General features: G+C 44.5%; 1 protein-coding gene across 2 annotated transcripts; it reads right to left on the bottom strand.

Annotated features, from left to right (window-relative positions):
- Positions 1-1,810: 1,810 nt before the first annotated feature.
- Positions 1,811-16,596, bottom strand: LOC310696595 (programmed cell death 1 ligand 2-like). 2 transcript variants are annotated; one of them, XM_083482350.1, is made up of 7 exons: positions 16,434-16,595; positions 10,655-10,723; positions 9,266-9,622; positions 8,215-8,499; positions 7,391-7,534; positions 3,620-3,652; positions 1,811-2,241 (listed from the first exon to the last, which is right to left on the bottom strand). In XM_083482350.1, exons 2-7 carry the CDS (start codon positions 10,719-10,721, stop codon positions 2,189-2,191), a joined length of 939 nt encoding a protein of 312 aa, XP_083338476.1. In that variant the 5' UTR covers positions 10,722-10,723; positions 16,434-16,595; the 3' UTR covers positions 1,811-2,188. The 2 variants fall into 2 exon arrangements, with proteins under 2 accessions (XP_083338476.1, XP_083338477.1); XM_083482351.1 differs by lacking the exon at positions 3,620-3,652 and having other exon boundaries at positions 16,434-16,596.
- Between the last annotated feature and the right edge of the window lie 1,213 nt (positions 16,597-17,809).

The raw sequence follows: 17,809 nt of genomic DNA, 5'->3' as shown, positions 1-17,809 counted from the left end.
CCTGCTATTGTTGTCTTTCATCTGTGCTGTCCCAAGCCAGAAAATGCTTCCCACAGGTGCTTCGAAGTGTCCGCTTGTGCGAGATTAGGTGAAGCAGAAAGTGCATAAGAAACTTGTGTTGGATGGTTGTATCCAGATGCTCAGGCAGAAATGACAGACTCAGAAACGCCTCCGATGAAACAGAAGCCTAGAGAGTTGGCACGCAACTACTTCCAGCTGCTGAGACCTAAGGGCTGCATCCCCCTCCTACAAAGGAGGAACAGCTGGAACAGAGAGGGAGTTGGTGGAGAAGAACTTCAGCTCTCCTTCCTCACCTCCCCATGCGCTACTGCTGTTGTTCATCATCATTGCTGCAGGCCAGAAACTGATGAGAAGGGGAGGAAGGGAAAGGGAGGAATTCTTTTCCTCCCTTGGATATTAATCCAAGGAAGCAAAGAATTTGGCCTTTGACAAAGTGCCAGGGAGGGTCAGGTGCCCCTGTGGTTCATTGGGTTCACCAGGACTTGAGACATGTGATTTGGCTCTTAGGATTTGTTCCCATGAGATGTCATGATAGCTACCAACTTGGATGGCTTTAAAAGAGGATTAGACAATTCATGAAGGGTAAGGGCTTAGCCATGATGGCATTAGGATGGGCGATATATTATCCAAACCGGTTTGAAGTCCATATTGTGATACCTGTTTCGTAATTTTTGTCCTCGCCAATATATGGCGAATCATGGTGTGTGTTAGAGCTGGGTGATGTATCATCCAAAACCTGTTTGAAGTCAGGACACCGGTTTCATAATTTTGGTCGATATATCGTGAATCGTGGTGTGTGTGTGTATCTGCTGTGCAAAAATCGCAATGTGGGGAAAACCATGAAGCCAGCCAATGCTTCTCTCGATTCCTGCAGACCCTGTTAACTCTGCTAGCTCAGCTCTCTCCTGCATCATGCAGGGGGGCAGCGAATCACAAGACCAGGCACCGGCAAAAATCACGATACAAGGAGAAACCTTATTTCAGACACCTGATATATTGGTATATCACAGTGCTTAGCTGGTGATATATAACTATGTTGAAAACCAGATATCGCCCAGCCCTAGGCTCCAGTCCTGTACACAATAGGCAATATTCTGCCAACTGTTAGCACAATGATTCCCTCCAGTATTATGGGACTTCCTCTCTTCCCCATGCATACTCTGTGTGCCCTCCCCAAATCTGCTTTGGGGGGGGGGGGTTGGAAACCCCGGAAACCAATTTGAGGAGGTCTAGTGGGAGCGGGGGGGGGGGAGTTCTGTATAAGCAGAATTCCTTGTACTATCAGAACCTAGTGCTACTTTGAATACAACCCAGTGGCTCTTACTTCTGAGTAAACATGTACAATGAATGCTTGGGTTGCAAATGTGATCCATGCGGGATGCACGTTCACGACCTGCAGTGTTCACAACCCGCGTCTGCACGTCTGCGCATGCACGGGTTGTGATTCGGCGCTTCTGCACATGCGCGACTGCCAAAACCCAGAAGTAACCTGTTCTGGTACTTCTGGGTTTCGGCAGTCCATAACCTGAAAAAACGCAACCTGAAGCGTCTATAACCTGAGGTATGACTGTACAAGATTGTGCTGTTAGTCCCCCACATCTGTTCAGTCCAGCAAAAAATAATAATGCATCATGTGACTCCGCTCATCATGTTTTTCAGCTGCAAGTTGCATAGGCTGCATTTGGATGGTCACACTCTCGGTTTGATAAGATGAGACATGGTTGAATCTTAAGTGCCCCCATGCAGCTGCTTTGCTCTTCCCTTCGAGGAAAAGAGAAGTTAACTCAGCTTTTATAACAACGGGCGTTTAATGCATAAATTGATGTACATATCTATGCATGTACACATACATTTCGAGGAAATTAAGGGCAGGGAGATTCAGAGAAATGGTACACAAAGTCACAGAATGTGTGTGATGTACTCGGATAACCCCTTGAAGTGCTGACCAGCAACACAATTTTCTGTAGTTTTTAAAAAGACAGTGCTGAAGTGCACAAAGACGATCAGCAATTCACATGCTGCAGTGCTGACAAAAACCAGAAGTGTCAGCCCGATTTACCTCCGAAGCACCATTGCTTCCTCATATATTTCTAAAAGCGGAATTAAGTGGAAAGTGCAAAATTGCAGGCAGTTCAGAAGAACAGTTTCCCATCTTCATTTTATCTCTTCAGTCTGTAACAGTCACCTCCGTAAGATCCTTGGTTTGAAGATCCAAATCTCCTTGGAATAGCAGAAAGACAAAGAACTTTAGACAAGTGATAAACGGGGAAAGCCTTTGTCTCCTTTTCTTTAACCAGATGTTCCAGAGTCCCCCAAATTCAAGGTTCCATCTTTGTGTTTGGTACATATGACATTTCATAATTCAGAAACTGACAGAGGGAGAACCCCCAGTTTCTCAGATTGATGGACCGTGAGTAATTTCTGGTCACATCTGTAGTTTTCAGGTTTGACACAGGAAATAGCGGGGGTGGGGGTGGGGGTGGGAATTGTTCTGAGAACAGCTTAAATAGTGAAGAGAGGTGAGGATTACCATTCCTTTTCACAAACTGAATCACAGATTTGAATACACACTTTCAGTCCTTGAAGTAAATCTAGTATGCCTTTCCTTTCTCCCTTGAGAAGGTGAGTGGACTGAACAGATTGATAGTTTGGATGGAAACAATGCCATGGATTTCAGAAGCAATAACATCACCATAGATATATTATGCAACACTTTGCTATACAATGAGGTCCAGCGGAGGGCCTTCTGGCGGTTCCCTCACTGCGAGAAGCGAAGTTACAGGGAACCAGGCAGAGGGCCTTCTTTCGTTTATACAACTTTTCTGCCTCTCAAAGTGGTTCGCATTTTTTAAAAACAACAACAACAACCACAAAGTGGTGAAATAAAAATTAAAACTCGAATGGAAAAGGAGCAGAGTTGAAAACCTTCCATCTTCTTTTAACAACCCTTAGAAGCCGTGTGGAATAAGAACATTAGCCTGGCTCAACACCATCAGGGATGGAGCTAGTCTCACCTCCTGAGGGAGTGAATTACACAACTTGGGTTCTGCCACAAAAAAAGGGTCCTATCTTACATTCCCGCCCTCCGCAACCAAACATCTTTTGGTGGTGGTGGGATATACAACATGAAGGTGTGGAGAGAGCTTGTAACATGAGATGTGGGTTTCATATGATTTGTGTAATCATTCTGCCCCAAAAAGGGAGAAATAGCACACAAATCCACATGTACACAGCTTGAGTTTCATTTTACCTTATGCACATTCATGCTCCATGTGTGAGGATAAACCGTAGGTAGGATACATATGGGCATCGCCTGATTCGTGGACCCAAATCCAATTTGAAACCCAAACTTGGAGCTCCACAGTTATTTACAAATAAGCATATACAGGGTCACAACACACAAACTAACACAGACCTTTTCCTTCCGGTAAGATTCAGTGTGGTGCAGTGGAAGCATAGTGGATTATGACTGGTTTGAGTGAGATTCAAATCTCCGCTTAGCCGTAAAGTTCACTGGAGATTTGCTTAAAGCTGCAGGTGTGGTTTTTAAATTTTTTTTTTTTTAAATGTACCAGAGAATTATATCAAAATTACATACTCTTTAAAAACTGTCGGGGTTTTCTTCGTTTTCCTGGGAAGAAATATGAAAAGCAAACAAAATGTTGGTAGGTGTTTACCTAGAAACATGCAAGATTATACAAAGAGAGCTTCTGAGCTTGGCATTTTGCAAGCAACGCTAGCTAAGGTTACCAGATTTTTTCCAAAGAATTTGGGGACACTTTTTTTTTTTTTTGAAAAGGGGGGGGGAGTTATTATTAATTTTTTTAAAAGAAGTAATATCTTCTCTCCTGTGGTCTCCTCTGTTGTGTAGCCTTCCTCTGGGCTTCTCTCTTGGAGCACTAGCCACCATGGAGTAGGCTCGGGTCAGGCTTGGGCTCAGCCACATGTCCTTGCCCTCCTGGTGCTCTCCTACCTCTCCTCCTCAGCAGCAGTGGCGCTGCAAGGTCAGGGCTCCCCTCTTTTTCCTCCTTCCCCTTTCTCTCTCTTCCTTCTCCTTCTCCTTCTCCTCTCCTCCTTCTCCCTGCCTCGGCTCCAGGGTTTTCCTGGCCCTGGATCATCACTTGGCAGTCGGCCTGATGCTCTCGCTCCCGGCTCGATATGGGTCATGGGTGTGTGTGTCAGCGGTTTCCACAGTTGACGCGCCAGGCATCCCTGGTTTCCCCTTGGCAGTGGCGGCGGCAGCTGCAGTCTCAGCAGCCCAGAGCCAGCCTGGTAGCGCAGTTGGCTCTGGCTGGCTTCAGGAGCTGCTCACTGCCATGGCACCCGCCATTTTGCCTCGCCGGAAGTCCCCATATGATGTGTCTTGTGCCGTTGAACCAACCACGCAACATTCATTCCCTACTAATAAATCTACAACACTTAAAATATAAGTCCGGGGACATTAAATGAAATCCGGGGACATTCTGGGGATGGATTTTGTCCAGGGGCAGATTTATAAATTCGGGGACTGTCCCCGGGAAACCATACGCTAGCAAATCTATCATCGTGCTAAAACATCAGTGAAGCTGTAAATCCCCACAATAGGAAGTATCTGTTCTTAGATATTTCCTGTTATCTATTGCTAGAGAAATCTGGAAATGCCCCAAAGCACTTTCGGTTTTATTAACACTCCAAGTACTATCACACAAAAGGAGAAGGCAGAAGAGGAGGAGGAGATCCTAAAACCAATTGTGGCTAAGAAGTTCCATTGAAAGCCAAGAGTCTGGAAATAGCCATTATTAAGTTGCTTTGTTTATTTCTTCTTGGGCAACCCTTACCAACAGATCCATTGGCTCGCGAGGGTGAGAATGCAGTAGTTGGTGCAGGGCCAGATTAAGGTTTGATGAGGCCCTAAACTACTGAAGGCAATGGGGCCCTTTATATGTCCAGCTGTCCTTTGTCAACAACAAATTGTCACTGTTTTTTGTGTTGAATATATGCCATATGGTAACTTATGGACCTCATAGGTATCTAAAACAATTTGCACATGTTGCCATGTAACCAGTCCATGCAGAATGTAGGCACCCTATATATAGAAATGAGCAAACCAGTGATATTTTAGGGAGCAGGCTAGCAGGCGGGGCCCATTACTTACTTCATAGGAGCCTACACAACAGAAAACACTGCTGCTGTACGTAGGTTTTATTTTATTTGTTTTTCATCTTATATTTTGGAAATGCACATCCAGTTTTTCACCCTTTAAATTTTTTTTGGGGGGGGGCCAAGAGAGTGGGGCCCTAAGCTGTAGCTTGTTTAGCTTATACGTAAATCTGGCACTGAGTTGGCGGCCTGCTGGGAAGGAACACTGACACAACCTCTAGTCCAGGGGTCATCAACCAAAGGCCCATGGGCCACAAGCGGCCCATGAGGGGTCGTCTAACCGGCCCATGGACCCCCACCGCCCGCTCGGGGACCCCCACCACCCGCTCGGTCGGCTCCCATGTGCCACGCTATACCATAGCTGTCAACTGTCCCTTATTTGGCGGTTATCCCAGCGCCGTGTCCTGCTGCTGTCCTGGATTGATGATGTCCCTTAAATTTCCCGGGTTTCATGCTCGCCCGGCTCGGGAGGGAAGCAGCAGCTCAAGGTCCTCTGCCTCGAGAGAGCGAGCGCACGAGGTGCCACGTCTCCATCTCTCCCTTTTCCCCCTCAGGGGCGCGTCGTGAGGAGACAGGTGGCGGCAGGCGGGCAGGCAGCCCCTCTCTTGCGAGACGTCTGCCGTGCTGCCAGGGGAAGCCGGAGGCGACAGCGGCGGCAGCGGCTGAGGAGGCGGCCTGAGGGAGGAGGAAGAGGAGGGGATGGGAGGGACGCAGAAGGGCGGCGCTTTAGCGGCCACCGTGGCGCCACAACCGCCTCATGCGGGGCTCACGGGCGGCGTGGGCGAGAGTCTCTCTCCCTCCCTCTTGGGCGGGGAAGGGCTGATGGAACTCATAAGCTAAGCAAAATCCCTTATTTTGGCTGCTGCTCCCTTATTTTTGAGGCTGCTGGTCCCTTATTTTCAAATCTGTAAGTTGACAGCTATGCGCTAAACTGGCGCGGAGCAGAGCGGGGAACGCCTTCCACGATGCTGGCCAGCACACCTCCGTGCCAGAAGGAGTGCCGGAAACAGCGTTTGCGCATGAGTGCACGGCCCCCCGGGGCGTCTGCGGGACTGTGAACCGGCCCAAGCCACAAAAACTTTGCCGAGCCCTGCTCTAGTCAATCCCATTGCGGCTGCTTAGGTAGAAAGGGAGAACGGAGGACGACACAATACAAGTGCCCCAGTGGGAGCACCTGATTGTCTCTGCTTGTCTCTTTACACTGCCAGCCTTGCCACCCCCTTGCCTCTTGCCCTGGTGTTTTTCTGCTGGGTATTGTAGGCAGTCCTGGGACTGCACCAGGACTCAACAGGAGATCTGACTTCTGAGTCTTTACATGCAAATGTGTCTGCTTGCAACACAGAGAGACACAGACACAGAGAGATGTCAGCAGGCAGAGAAAGGAGACAGATGCATTTTGATTAAGTTCTCTCTGGGACCAGAGAGAGAACTACTGTATAGAGCTGAGCCATTACTGGGTTTTGCAATGGATCTTTTTTTTTTTTGGAGTTGTTTTGCAATGTTTAAATATTTAGGACTCCCCCACCCCCGCAGTAAAGCTTTAAAACTCATTTATTGTGGTAAATAAAATTCATTTCTGCACAAGAGTCCAGATCTGGGAGTTTCGTTGTACAACTCTAACAACCAGAAGCAAACAAGGGCTGGCCCACACTTCTGTGTGTCCTACTGCTTCCCTCCAGAGAAACCAGCTCTTTGCTGAATATGGAACCAATGGTAATAGTGTTTTCCGCGGAATGCTGTTTGTTCCAATTCAGCGGTAAAGAGTGGGTTTTCCCAGGGAAATCTGCGAGGCAAAGGCAAAATCGCTTGGACCTATACTTTCTAGGCAAAGGGACAAGTGGAAGTGTGGACAACCCCCAAATTGGGTGGCAGTGGCGTAGCGTGGGGGGTGCAGGGGGGGCCGGCCGCACCCGGCGCAACATCTGGGGGTTAGGGTTAGGGGGCGCAAATCCACGGGTTAGGGGGCGCAAATTACTTGCCTTGCCCCGGGTGCTGACAACCCACGCTACGCCACTGTTGGGTGGTGCTCCCCTAATTCATAAACAGAATAGACACATTTAATTTCAGTGTCTGTATGACTAAAGTTAATTGTTTATTAGCTTTGATGATTTATACTCCACCTTTTGATTGAGATATCTCCAAAGCGGCTTCCAGTGGATTGTAAATATATAGCAAAACCCACACATATGGAAATAACCCCAAGAGCCCGAGTCTTGCCATAGTCTCTCACCTTTTCGGGTACTCAGCTTTGTGCTTGACTTGCTCCTTTGGACTTTAATGGCAATTGCTATTAGTAAAAATAATGCCAGCAGACAAATTGGTAGGATGAATGAGAGGGGAGATTTCCCCCTGTTATGTGCTGGAGGTGTTTTATCTGTAAACAAACAAAAAAAATGTATATTATCCCAAACACAATCTGATACATTGCCCAGTTTGATCAAAGAAGCAGGATATGATTACCGTATTTTTTGCACCATAACACTCACTTTTTTCCTCCTAGAAAATAAGGGGAAATGTCTGTGCGTGTTATGGAGCGAATGCCTACGGGTGGCGGGGGGGATCTGCTGCAGTCGTGAGCAGAGGATCCATGGTTCCCCTTCCTTTCCTCCTTCGTGGTTACAAAGCATGGATCCACATGGATCCTCAGGATTTTTGCATTGGGCTACTCCAAACTCACTGTCAGATCACATGTCTGTGGCCACAGCATGAACCACAAAAATCATATATCCACTATTTCGTTTAGAATATTTTTTTCCTTGTTTTCCTCCTCTAAAAACTACGTGCGTGTTATGGTCTGGTGCGTGTTATAGAGCGAAAAATACGGTAATTAGGAATTTTTTAAAAAACCCGTTTTCATAATTCTCCCTGCAATTGAAGCTGTTTCTTGTACGGACAGTGAGCTAAAGCTACAAAAATCACCGGGTGCTGTGATGCTACCAAGAGGATCCATTGGTACATCTTGGTGACAGTGCATATTGGTATTTAACTCACCCTTGGGACCAGCTGATTGTAGGGGCGTGCTACAGATTAATGTGAAACCACACAAGTTTTTACCTTGCAAAACCACTGATTTGTGGGCTGATGTCTCCTGATTCAGTTCCTGATTCCAGAATGCACAGCTGTAGTTTCCAGGAGTGCTTGGTCTGACTCTCAGGATGCTGGTTATGTTGAAAAGTCCATCCCTTGTCATTTCATATGTAGTGTTTGCATGTATGCTGGCATTCAGATCCCTCTCATAGTGCCAAGAAACTTCAGCCAGAGGGTACCCTTCTGAATGGCAAGCTAAGATCAAGTCTTCTTCCTCTCTTCTTTCCTGTAGATTGATTCTTTTGTAGGGTGCTGCAAGAAGTGGAGGACAGTATCACAGAGCGCTTTGCAGTATTTTGGTGGCACTTTCCCCGTTTCTCTTCCTTTTGGTTGATTTACACAACCATCATATAAGAGAAGACCCATGCTTTGAACTAAGCAAGAAGGGACATTGCATACATCTTGCATTTAATGTGCACATCTTTAAAATACATTGGAAGAAACAAACCAGGAGATTTAGTTCAGGCATAGCAAGAAGCCAAGGCTTTCTACTTTACTTATCCTGCCTGGGCCAGGAGGTTAGCAGGGGGTTAGTTTTCCTGACGGGAAACAGAATTGCAAACTTTGCATACTTCTCTCAAACCTAGAGACACATACAGTACTAACGCTGCAATTCCAATAACACACACATGTTGAAAGTTGTAGCACATGCAGAAGCCACTCTTTTTTCTTCTCCAAATTTTCACATAAATAACTGCAAATAATTAATTTTTTTTTAAAGATAGGAAAGAAGTATAATTAACTTTTTTTAAAAGACAGGAAAGATGTAGATCTAGTGGAACAACCACCATTGCATACAGCTGTATACACATAGGAGCCCTTTTCTGTGAGTTCAAAGCTGTGGAAAGTGTTAATCAGTTCCTTTGTTAAGAAACAAAGGATTAAAATGACAGAGTGTGTTCAGCATTCTTGCCTCCAGAGGAAACTAAGGCTGCAAATCATTCTCTTAGATTCTCACTGCTTGGGTGCAATAATACAGTATTACAATATATATATTGTAAGTTCTGCAGCTACCAACCTTCAACTTCCAAAGTAATGTACTTGTAGTCTGCTCCCTCGTATTTAACAACACAGATGTAATCTCCTGCATCTGTGAGCTTTATGTTGGTGATAGACAGCAAAGAAAGTCCTTTGTCTAACTCCTCACGTGACAATGACGCTCTCCCATGATAATCAGAATCCTGATGGGTGAGGTCTTCTTGGCCATTGTTGAGCTTGTAGACTTCTTTGTCCCCCAGTGACAGCTTTCTTTGCCACGAGACACTTAGTCCCATCAAATTTAATGGGGAATTGACTGGAAAGTGACATCCCATAATCACATCACTCCCATACTCCGCAGTGTAACGTGGCTGAAGAACTTTGACTGTGAATAAAGCTGAGAGGTTGAAACAAAGCATGAGTATCTTATCATGCAAGCACCAGGATTTATGCGGAACAGAAGAAGTCCAGTAAGTCTGATACCAACAGTGTGTGGATTTCTGGTTGGTATGTATTCTTCTTGTTCACAACTTACTGACATGACTGCTTTCTACATGGAGGAATCAAGTAGGGTAGCCCCTTTCCATGTCAATGTCACCACACTACAGTGAAAAGGAAATGAAGAATTGGGCCCTTTAAATGAGTTTCTGTAAAAACATGCCATGATTTGCTGCCATTTTTAAAGAAAGTATTTGAGTAAAGAAAGTATTTTCACACAACCAGGATCAAACTTCAAACTGCCATAAGACCAATTTCATGCATATTCAGTAACTATGCATTTAACACATTCAGGATGCTTATAGAGAGACGGGAGAAGATTGTAGACATCTTCTTTCTTTGTTGGATGCATAGGAGCCAACCTTTCACCTGCCCTCCCCCCAAAAAGATGATGGGTATTGTCATTCAACAGATGTGCGACATGCCGTGCCATGTGATCGATTTTGCAGGGCAGGGGTCAAGTGGGCCCTCCAAAAATTTAATTCACATTGGCACTCCTAGTTGGACGATTGTCTAGCCCAGGGGTCCTTCTCACACCACCTTCCCTGAACCACTCTGCGACGCTGGGCTCATGTGCATGTCCTGGGCCCCATGAGGACACATTCCATTGCTGTTACTACAGACCAAAGGGACAACCCATTTGGGACACCAAACTGACGGAGACCTGAGTAAGAGCATCTCAGGGCTCAGGAATATTTCCTGCGGACTGCAAAGGTGCAAGGAAAGTGCCCAGCAGCCAAGAATTGCAATCCACCATCCACAATGGCTGAATATTCGTTAATGGTAGACTTTTTCTGACCCTGGCACTCAGGAACGTGTGACCCACCCAACCCTTCCAGGTAGCTCTGAAGCTCTTAGACTTCAAATCCAAAGGGAAATGTACAACTCTTTGAGGATTTCATTGTAAACCTGCCCAAATGAAAGCTCTCACCTGCAATCATATGAAGCTGGATTTCCAGTAGCACAACTGGCAGCAGTTTGGACATTTGCCTAGACATATCTGAAAAGCAATGTTGACATGATAAACATCCTACATTGTGGCATATAAACAACTGCTCTGCCAAAGAATGCATGTCTTTATGATTCAGTAATATACCCCTAAAAGAAGAGAATTCGACAGCTGAGATACATGTTTTGAACCTGACCTTATTCTTTGTTTTAAACTGTACTTTCGATGATGTATTAAGTATTAGTTTTATCTGATTTTAAATTGCCTCATTGCTTTGCTGTAACCCCTTCCGGGTGGGTAAGAAACACAATACACATGGCTCACAATTTGAAAAAGAACTTTTACAAAATATGGATAAACTTTTGTCTAAAATGTATAACTTTCTACTAGAATGGGAAACAAAATATGAGCTGGTTAAAGCTTCAATGACACACTGGGCAATAGATATAGGACACAATATAGAGCTCAACCTCTAGGAGAAACTCTGGAAAAGCGACCTGAAATTTACTGCATGTTATTCATTGAAAGAGAATTACCTGAAAATGATTAATAGATGGTACTTAACTCCGAGTAGGTTGGCTAAGATTGATGAAACAGAATCAGATATGTGTTGGAAGTGTAAAGAAACGGAGGAAATGTTTTTTCTCATGTGGTAGACATGTAAAAAGGTAAAAGTGCATTGGGAAATGATTTATAATGAATTGAAAAAAATGTTTAATATTACTTTGCTCCCCAAAACAGAGTCCTTTTTGTTGGGGATAACCCAGACTGAAATTCCTAGATGTCAGAGAAAATTATTTATGTATGCAACAACTGCGGCCCATATTTTGTTAGCCCCAAAATGGAAAGTGAGCGAAGTCCCAACAGTTATGTACTTAAGTTCTTACCCTGGGCCAGCAGGGGGATACTGTAGATAGTTATGCAAATAAGGGATCGAAAGTGACGTTCAGTGATTGGATAGTTTTAGAAAATTGTTACAGTTACATTGTACTGGAGCTCTATATAAGCAGGCTGACTGGACCCTTCAGTCCAGTTCTGCCCTGGCCTGTGAATAAGCAAGAGCTGTTTGAAGAATCGCTGTGTCGTCTGATATGTTCACCCACAACCTAACACCAACTAAAGAGGATTGGCAGCTTAAATTGACAGACTATGCACAACTTGCAGATTTGGCAAATAGAATAAGAGAGCAAGAAGAACATACATATAAAGAAGGGTGGAAAACATTTATTGAATATATGGAAAATAACTGTATACAGCTGAAAGCATTGGCAGCATTGAGATAAATTCAACAGAGCAAATAATTTTTGATGGATGTAAAAGTGGAAAACTGATTTGAAAGGTTATAGTAAAATATGCAGGGATGCATAACAGGTAAAATGAACCATGGAAAGAGAAAAAGGGAAGTCATTGTTCCATAAAATTTGCAATTTAAGTAATAAGGTGCCAAAGTTGCTAGACTCGCCCCCCACCCCCGCCAAGCTCCATGAACACATACTTGGCTAACTCCAAAATTGCATGTATGCTTCATGCAGCCTTCCAAGAATAAATGTTCTAACCAACAGGAACTGATCTAGCTGCATTACAACTGGAGATGTCAGCTAGTATAGGGCGTGACAACCAGGAATGGATGAATCAGCCTATTTTTCATCCATATCACTTGCATATGTGTTTAGTCGTAAGTCTGTCTCATCCCATAGCCACATTAATCACCATGTGTGTGTGATCTCTCTCACACAAAAATCAGACTTAAATATGTACAGTCGTACCTTGTTTTGTGGCCGGGATCCATTCCGGAGCCCTGGCCGCTAGCCGAAAAGGACGCAGGGCAAAGCGCCGCGTCTGCGCATGCGCATGGAGCAGTTTAAGCTTCTGCGAATGTGCAAAGCGCGATGTAGCGCTTCCGTGCATGCGTGAGCGGCAAAACCAGAAATAACCTGTTCCAGTACTTCCGAGTTTGCTGCGAACATTCATTAGAATGGATGTTTGCTGAGATATTACTGTACCTTAAACTTGACTTTCTATATACCATATTTTTCCATATATAAGACACTCCTCCCATGTATAAGACGACCCCTAATTTTCTGGAACCCCAAATTTTAAAATAGTTAGGGTTGCCGTATTTCAAGAGCCAGAACCCGAACCCTTGTGCATTCACCATCTGTGTATAAGACAACTCCCAATTTTTGACTATTTTTTAAGCAAAAAAAACCATCGTTTTATACACGGGGAAATACGATCTTTCTTTCCTTTTTTTGAAACATTTCTCTCTCAAAATATACATTTTAAAATGCATTTTGATATTGGTTTTGTGCCAAGAACCAACAACAGTGGTGTGGTCTCGGACAGGGGAGATGCAAAGAAACCAATTTGGAGGCTGAACCCTCACCACCACTGCAAGGGGCACCAATATTCGGGGCCAAAGGATGAGATCTAGTTTACATTTTCCACCTTAATGCTACACCTGATATTTGCCATCTGAGGTAGGATCTTCAGAGCACATCCTGATCAGGCTGCCTTGCGCTGAAAAGCAAGGAAATGCAGGACTGAGCTACGCTCATTTTCAATAGTTAGCATTAATTAATTAATTAATTAATTAATTAATCTTAATTATATCGTGAGCCTGCCCCATATCTTCTCCAGATGCAGCTTCTGCACATGCTGAGGAGCGCACATTCCTTGACTCAAATATGCTGCCATGAATGATAAAAAGAGAGAGAGCAGGCCAAGTAAGATTGGAAACTCATTTTTTTCACCTCGACCTCACCTCGAATTTGCTTCATGCAAATTCCCCACAGGGAACAGAGGGGACAACCCCAAAACAGTATAGATCTCACTCAGCAATTTGCCCACTGTTCTTACTTGCCACTTTTGAGTTTAAGGGTAAAAAGGAGAAAGGAGGAGGAAAGGAGAACTCCAACCAGGAGTTCTGCTGACTTTGCTGCCACCAACTCCCCTGACCTATCCCCATCAGCATAGGTGCCCCCATGAAGGAGCCGGGCACCCACAAATTTTGGTGCCAGGGCCATGCATGCTGCATGGCAACCACGGCTGTGGGCAGCCACGATCATGGGGCCAAATTGGCACTCCTGCCCATCAGCACAGAACCACTACTGCTTGGAGAATACCACTGCTTCCCCTACCTTTTCTGAGCCACTGCTGTGAGGCACCAGATTCCCATGCGCACAGCCCATGCTGCTGCAGATGTGTGCAGCAAGTCTTGAACTGGCTAGGTGGAACATTTAACATGGACAGCGGTCTGCAGCTTTACCTAGATGTATTGTTCTGCGCAGCTAGCTTATTAATTTATCACCTTTGTACCTTGCCGTTCCATAAACAATGCTGACAACATGGCCGACAACAATAAAAAACCCAATTAAAAATGTACTCTGTGTGTGTGTGAGTACACACACGACAACAATAAAGCTGTCATGGGATAAAGAACATTTGTTATGGGATAGTCTAAAAACTGGGAAGGAGGGGCAGACTTTGGACTTTTTTGGGACTTCGTTGGGATTTTTTTTTTACTACCACCCTGTAGTCTACCAATGGGAAAGAGCAGACATACATTAGGGATTAATGAAGATGCCCTGGGCACAAACTCAGGGCAAAAAGTTGTGATCAGTAGCAGAACCACAGGTCCTTTCCACCGCAGTCTACTCCTGATCATAGGGTTCTGTTGTGGCTGTGTACACCAACTTCAAAGCACATTCCAAATAAGTACACACTATTCTAGGGTTGCCATATTTTGAAGAGCAAAGAAGAGGCCTGGGGCGGGGGGCGGAGAGGGATGTGGGAGAGAAGATGCTTGCCTAGATAGCCCTATAATGCCTGTGTACTAGAAGAAGCAAAGATCACCATGAAGCAATGATTCTTCGACATCAACTTCGTTGGACTGGTCATGTTGTTTGGATGCAATGATTCTTCAACATGGTCATGTTGTTTGGATGTATGATTATCGTCTTCCAAAGCAACTACTCTACTCTGAACTTAAAAATGAAAAGCGTAATGCTGGTGGTCAACAAAAGAGGTTTAAAGACTCTCTCAAGGCAAATCTTTAAAAATGTAGTATAAACACTGACAGCTGGGAAACACTGGCCTGCGAATGCTCCAATTGGAGAACAGCCTTTACCAAAGGTGCCTTGGACTTTGAAGAACTCAGGACAAAAGGGAGAAGCGTGCTAAGAGGAAGGCACGTTTGGCAAACCCTCACCGTGATCAACTCCCACCCGGAAACCTACCGGTATGTCCCCACTGTGGAAGGACGCGTGGGTCCAGAACTGGCCTCCACAGTCTCTTACTGACTCACTTTTAAAACCGTGTTTATGGAATGACTATTTTACTCGGCTACGAGTGATCGCCAAAGAAGAATAAAGATGGCTTGATCCTGGCAGGATCCTTGTTATGGACCTATGGGCTCAGCCCAGAAGCTTTAACCAGTGTGTCATGTTGGCTCTCAGCTTCATTATCGAGATAATCCTCTAAGGCCCTGTTCCCCCTCCATCTTAAGCACAGTATGTGTGTCATGGGATGGGGGCTTTCTGATGTTGACGACAATAAAGGAACTTCAGCCTCATCACAGCACTCCTTTTGATGAGCAGGTTCCCCCTCCAGCATATGACTTCGAGTTTATTGTTGTTTTAGCCTTATTGTAGGCATTTGATTGTTTGATATTGTTTTAATTTCCTATCATGTTGTTTGCTACCTTGATTTATTTTTCTTTTATGGGAAAGAAGGAGACAACTGTGGAAAATAAGTAAAAGAATAACCAAACACACATGTCTGAATCAGCTCTTGTCCAATTTAACACTCCCGGAATGGCAATTCCCAAGCACACACATGCTCCCTTTAGTACCAAAGGAAAAAATAAGGATGTTTTGGCAAATTCCAAAAATCCACCAGGACAGAAATTTTACTCCTGGAAAAGAGGACATGTCCTGGAAAAAGAGGACATATGGCAACCCTACATCCCCCCCTCCTGGAATACTGGGCACTGTACTTTACCCCTCACAAAGTTAAAATTCCAACCATCCCTTAACAAACTACAGTGCCCATAATTCTTTGAGGGAAATAATGTGTTTTAATGGTATAATGGACACACATCCCTACTTTAGATTGGGGGGAGGCTGTTAGACAACTGGGGGTCTGATCTACTGCAAATCACCTAGAGCAGTGTTTTTCAACCTTTTTTGGGCAAAGGCACACTTGTTTCATGAAAAAAATCACGAGGCACACCACCACTGTGTGTGTAGAGGGAGGTGTCAGAGCCCCGCTGCTCTCTATGGGGAATCGGATGAGAGCGGACCGCCTGTCCGCTCTCATCCAATCCCATCCGATCTGATCCCCACCCAGGACAGATGGAAAATAGGGTGTACACAGTCTGGCGCCCGCCTAGTGGGCGAAAATTTGACTTTTTTTTTAATCTTTCGAATTTTTCAATTTTTCCCATGGCACACCAGGCAACATCTCGCGGCACACTAGTGTGCCACGGAACAGTGGTTGAAAAACACTGACCTAGAGATCTACCAGTGGATTCTGATCTAGCTTCTGCCCACTGCATAATGTCAATAAACACATAAAAATTTACACACACACACACACACACACACGTTGCTTTCCTTGTTTAAAGATTTGGCCATGATAAATCTCCACCAATTCCCTTCACATCTCATGTCTTCCAAGAAAGCTGCCTGACAATCCAGACAAATTATTTGTTCTAGAGCATATTAGAAATACTGATGTTCTGTATCAGAATTATATTCACCTCAAGATTTAAGGCCGATCTCCTTCACAGTGGAATTTGTTGTCCCAGGCAAAAGCGTGCCCCTCCTTGATGTATGTGCCTTGAGACAGCCAGCGAGGAACAAGGTCTCATGCTTCATTGCCAGAGTCTTCTCTCATGAATAAAATGCTGAACTCCAATAACTAGCTTTTCTGAAGAAAGTGGTTGGATAGATGCCAGCCTTCTTTCGGGAAACGAAGTGCTTGTGGTTTCTCTTTCATTGTCACTGTTGCGGGCTCTACTTTTGTATTCAGTTGTTCTGCATTCTAAAAGCAAAACAAAGCAGCTGCATACTGTACTTCCTTGTGTACTAGGTCATGGCAATACATCTGACCTACATCTTTCTGCAGCAGGAGCACTGCTTTGTTTGAAAATAACAACAAGCTGACAGCTCTTCAGCACCCTGAATATCCAATATGCACTCCTAGGCGATGAATGACAAAGATCATGGCTTAACTTTGTGCTTTCTTCTCTGATTATGCTGTACTTTGGCCACCTCATGAGAAGAGAAGACTCCCTGGAAAAGACCCTGATGTTGGGAAAGATGGAGGGCCCAAGGAGAAGGGGACGACAGAGGATGAGATGGTTGGACAGTGTTCTCGAAGCTACAAACATGAGTCTGACCAAACTGTGAGAGGCAGTGGAAGACAGGAGTGCCTGGCGTGCTCTGGTCCATGGGGTCACGAAGAGTCGGACATGACTAAACGACTAAACAACAACAAGCCCAGAGAGACTCTTTGCAAAAGCAAGTGCTGAATGTGTTTTTTTTTGGGTGGTGGTGGTAGGGAAAACAGAAGAAGAAGAAGAAGAGAAGGAGGAAGAGGAAAAGAAACCCAGAGTGGTATAGTTTGTACGAGTTGGTGAAATAACAGCCTCAAATGGACTGGTTTTAGTTGGATAAGAGTATGTAAACCTCTTCTTCTTTTAAATGGAGCCAAGAGCTTCCTTCTTCAAGTGTCTGAATGCAAATGGTGATCACCAGAAAATACATCCTGATTCATGAACATGTTGTAATGAGGACACTGTAACATGTCTCTTATCATCCTACTTTGCTGTCTCTGTCCATCTATGAAGAAAACACCAATAATGTACATATTTATTATTATCTAACAAAATTTATATACTGCTTGATTGTAATAAAACCTCTAAGCGGTTGACAAGAAATCCAGACACCTGACAAGAAATAACGATGATGAATCAAACATTCCTGATATAAATCCAGTTTTTCACATTATACACCCAAATTAGGAAGTGCACTGATACGTAAATGACCAGTCTTTTCGTATACCATAAAATAAGGATTGTGAAGTACAGATTTTCAAAGTCCTGAAAATTTGGACTCTTGTACCTTAAAAAAC

Source organism: Podarcis liolepis (assembly GCF_965112155.1).
Source record: "Podarcis liolepis genome assembly, chromosome: 17".
NCBI lineage: Eukaryota > Metazoa > Chordata > Lepidosauria > Squamata > Lacertidae > Podarcis > Podarcis liolepis.
Note: the sequence above shows the minus strand (reverse complement) of the source record. Positions and strands in the feature narration are given on the sequence as shown.